At 33.8% G+C, this 4,619-nt stretch overlaps 1 protein-coding gene across 1 annotated transcript in view; it reads left to right on the plus strand.

The window, feature by feature from the left end:
- ap1ar (adaptor related protein complex 1 associated regulatory protein) overlaps positions 1-4,611 on the plus strand; it is a 20,469-nt gene extending 15,858 nt beyond the window's left edge. The window contains exons 7-10 of the mRNA XM_016485567.1: positions 765-835; positions 2,626-2,699; positions 2,826-2,933; positions 4,105-4,611. Coding sequence (XP_016341053.1) covers positions 765-835; positions 2,626-2,699; positions 2,826-2,933; positions 4,105-4,376 — 525 coding nt within the window. The 3' untranslated portion in view covers positions 4,377-4,611. The remainder of the gene's footprint in view (positions 1-764; positions 836-2,625; positions 2,700-2,825; positions 2,934-4,104) is intronic.
- Positions 4,612-4,619: the final 8 nt, after the last annotated feature.

Consider the following 4,619-nt stretch of genomic DNA (forward strand, 5'->3'; position numbering starts at 1 on the left):
GTGTCCGGCCGGAGCGACGAGACAAAAACATTAAAACCAATTATAAACGAGACATTTGTTGCATCCAGTGGGGACATAAGTAAGTACTGATTATAATGACTTATACTGTCGTTTTACGCGTTGCGTTGCATCGCGCCGCGTAAACATAAAACCATGTCTGCATTTGTGATCGGAGAAACGACAAACAACAAGCGCTATTCTACACTGCCCAAAACTCGCGTACTTATGAAAGCGTACTTACAGGCTGTGAGTCAGCATTATTTGTCAGAACACCGGAATTGTAGGCTACTCTCCCAGGAAACAGTCCTCGTCCTCCGTGTTGCTCACATCTGAATATTTGGGTTGAACTGTTCTGGAACAGTGTTGTAAATACAACTTAACCACTGATTTCTAGTCGTGTCCTCTTTTGGAAGGCCAAACAAAGTAGTTTCGCTTTCACAACGAAACACACAGCGTCTCCACGACATGGCGGCGGCAACAATACTACAAACAATTTTTCTTCTTAATTTGCCCTCATGTCCTGTGTTCATTTTTATTTCCTATTATTTTGCTTTCTACCATGATCTGTGTGTTTGACCATCTGCTAATATTACATGTGGTGTCTGTTTCCCAGTAGGGCATTCAACTTTGGCACAAACAGTTAGAAATAATTGTAGCAATGAAAGGTTTTTTTTTTTTTTTTTAAATCAGAGGGATACCATAGCACTTGGTGAAATATTAGTGGAAGTGAGTCAGTCGTCATTCTTGAAATGTTGTTTTTTCAGGGGAAGCAGCAGCAGCCGCAGAGGACCAAACCCAGATCAGACCCAGAGAGCAATGACCCTCGGCACAAAACGTAAGTTCATTTTGCTCTGAAATTAATGTAAACAATAATCACTGACCCCAAAAAGTTTTTGAACACTTAAGTCACACTTAAAAATGTGTGTGTGCCATTGGATTAGAAGCAAAATATCAAGGTGTCATGTGCAAACACATGTAGTTTTACTTCAGAAATAACATCCTTTTATTTTAGCTATTTTTCTATTCATTTTTTCCAGTTGGTTGAAGGTGGTTTAGTGTGTGACCTGAGTTCTTAAGGTGTCCAAGCAGTATAGTTAAATAGTATATATTAACATTCTTATTATATTTGTTATATTTATTATAGCACCTTTTCAATAGTAGTATATTATGAACTTGTGATTTTTCTGACAAAAATTGTGGTTGTCTTTAAAAAAAAACTAATAATAAATCCAGTTTTGCTATGCTTGTTTGTAGGGCTGCACAATTTTTTGTGCCAATTGTCTGTGATTATATATCAATATAAATCAGAGGGATACCATAGCACTTGGTGAAATATTAGTGGAAGTGAGTCAGTCGTCATTCTTGAAATGTTGTTTTTTCAGGGGAAGCAGCAGCAGCCGCAGAGGACCAAACCCAGATCAGACCCAGAGAGCAATGACCCTCGGCACAAAACGTAAGTTCATTTTGCTCTGAAATTAATGTAAACAATAATCACTGACCCCAAAAAGTTTTTGAACACTTAAGTCACACTTAAAAATGTGTGTGTGCCATTGGATTAGAAGCAAAATATCAAGGTGTCATGTGCAAACACATGTAGTTTTACTTCAGAAATAACATCCTTTTATTTTAGCTATTTTTCTATTCATTTTTTCCAGTTGGTTGAAGGTGGTTTAGTGTGTGACCTGAGTTCTTAAGGTGTCCAAGCAGTATAGTTAAATAGTATATATTAACATTCTTATTATATTTGTTATATTTATTATAGCACCTTTTCAATAGTAGTATATTATGAACTTGTGATTTTTCTGACAAAAATTGTGGTTGTCTTTAAAAAAAAACTAATAATAAATCCAGTTTTGCTATGCTTGTTTGTAGGGCTGCACAATTTTTTGTGCCAATTGTCTGTGATTATATATCAATATGGCTATGAAATAATAGTAATTAGTAATTATAGTAGTTATTATTATTATTCATATTATTATTACTACTACTACTACTATTTAATATAAAAATGACTAAATAAAAAAACTACTCTTGTAATATTTCACTGTATTTAGACAAATAATAAAATAATAATAATTTAACTTTTACATTACAAACACGTAGTGCTTTTTTTATTAAATCGCAGTCTTTGTGATTTGATAATCACACTAAGCCGTATCGTGACTTCAGTTCTACTTCGATTAATAATGCAGCACTTGCATACTGTATATATATTTTTTTATGTATCATTTTGTATTGCATAGTTCAAAACGTATTTTTTACTAGTTTCATTAAAGTAGGGTTTCCCAAACTGGGGTTCGTGAGGGATCTGCAGGAAAGGTTGTGAGTTTATGAAAAGCTGATAAGATGTTAAATACAAAATAAATAAAAAAATCAAATAACAATCAAAACCCTTACTGAAAAAAAGATGAAATACTAAGTTATCTTCATGTCATGTTACCATTAACCAACACCAGAGAATCGTGCACATTTTATGTTGAAGGGGTCACAAAAAAAGTGTTAATGTGTACTAGTGGTTCTACAGTTTTCTGTAGTAAGAGGTTCACAAGGCTGTCCACAATCTCTCTAAATGCAGCTATGGTGATAACAGCAGCGGCTGATGTAACTGTGTGTGTGTTTCTGCAGCAAAGTGTCAGATGCAGAGTTCGAGGTGTACCTGCAGAGTGTGAAGGCTCAATCTGAAGCCTTTCGCAGTAACCGTGAGTTCCCATTAACACATTTCAATTACAATACTACAGAATACTATTATGATTAAATGTTTATAATGAAACCATATTAATCTCTAAATGCTAAAATCTTTTCTTTTTTTCTTTCTGTATGTTAAGGACTCAGCTCTGAGACGAATGTAGTGACCCCAAACACAGAGAGCAGCTGGGACTTCACCAGTAAGACTGACGCCACCTCACTGGACCTGGAGTGGGAGGATGAGGAGGGTGAGTGAATTCACTGAACCTCCAGAACACTTGCTTCCTGCATTCAGTAATCATTTATTATACAAATTATGCTGGAGTCAAGTCACAACATGCCAGTTAGAGTTGGCCTTTAAATGCCACATCCAAGTCAGGTCTGGCAAGACATTTGTTTTCAGCATTTCAGTAACACTTTGCATTATGTTTTCATTTAAGATTGGTTAACTATATTAGTTAACATGAACTAACAATGAACAGCACTTCTGCAGCATTTATTAATCTTCGTTCATGCCAGGGTTATTATAGTTAACTAAAATTAAACGTAAAATCATAGAAAAAAATGTTTTTATTACTTGGAATAAAACAAACATTGTTACTTGGATTAAATTAAACATTAATTTCTAATTTTTGTTTATTTTAACATGAAGTACTAAAATAACTAAAACTAAATAAACAAACTAATAAATAACAATTAATAAAAACTATATATATATATATATATATATATATATGTTTAAAGACAAATCATAAAAATGACAAGAATACAACCAAATTAATACAACTTAATAACTAAAATGAAAACAATATCTAAAAATAATATATAATTCAAAATATGAACACAATCTATAATAGTATATCAGTGATGCTAAAAAAAACAGGTTCATGCTTTATTAATAAACTTACAAAATCAGCATTTGTGTCTTATAACATCAATGCAATGTGAACAAACAAGGAAAATTTTACCTCAACAAATCTTAACAAACATGAATAAATTTTGTAAAAATATATTGCTCATTGTTAGTTCATGTTATCTACTGTATTAAATATTACAAATGAGACATTATTGTGAAGATTTCAGAAGTTCTCAGACATTTTTGTACAGAAAAACTTTGTAGTTTTTGTAAAGCAGTTTTATCACTGTTTTATTATATAAAACAATAATATTCTAAAATATTATTACAATTTAAAATAACTATTTTCTATTGTAATATATTTTAAAGTGTAATTTATTCCTGTGATGCAAAGCTGAATTTTAGCATCATCACTCCAGTGTCACATGCCCCTTCAGAAATCATTCTAATATGTAATTCATAATTGTTCAATTTATTTAAACTTTTGACCAGTAGTGAATTAACAGAGCAAATGCAGTTAACATAATTCATAATTCAATGAATTGATATGTGGCATTATACAGGAATGAACCGGATGGGACCTGCATGGGAGCGTTCCAAAACAGAGGAGGACATTTTACGGGCGGCACTTCGTCCCGGCGGGAAACAGCTGGACAGTGGCCCCACCTCTGAGGACTCCAACGCTTTGGAGTGGGAGAACGACTTTGTAAGTGCACATCCCGAGGACAGCGGTGACCATGCCGACGAGGACTTTGAGGGATTTGTTAATCCAGTACTGGACACGCCCACTGAGGAGGCGGGGCATAAGGCCAGCTCTGACGAACAAGAAAGATAGTCTACAGCAAAAGACAGCGAGACTACAGCAACTTCAAATGCCTCATTCAGATTCAGTGTGATATGATTGCAGACAGTCCCTTTAACCTAATAGAACCGTAACCTAATAAACTAAACCCATATTTCTCAGTGTAGGAGAAAATACAAGAACAGAAATGCTTCAAATGATTTCTGCTTTGTCATTATTGGGTGAATATCATGAAAATATGAGTCATGATCTATCCCAAAAAATTATATATATATA

This window comes from Sinocyclocheilus anshuiensis, unplaced genomic scaffold (assembly GCF_001515605.1).
Source record: "Sinocyclocheilus anshuiensis isolate Anshui unplaced genomic scaffold, SAMN03320099.WGS_v1.1 scaffold189, whole genome shotgun sequence".
Classification (NCBI taxonomy): domain Eukaryota; kingdom Metazoa; phylum Chordata; class Actinopteri; order Cypriniformes; family Cyprinidae; genus Sinocyclocheilus; species Sinocyclocheilus anshuiensis.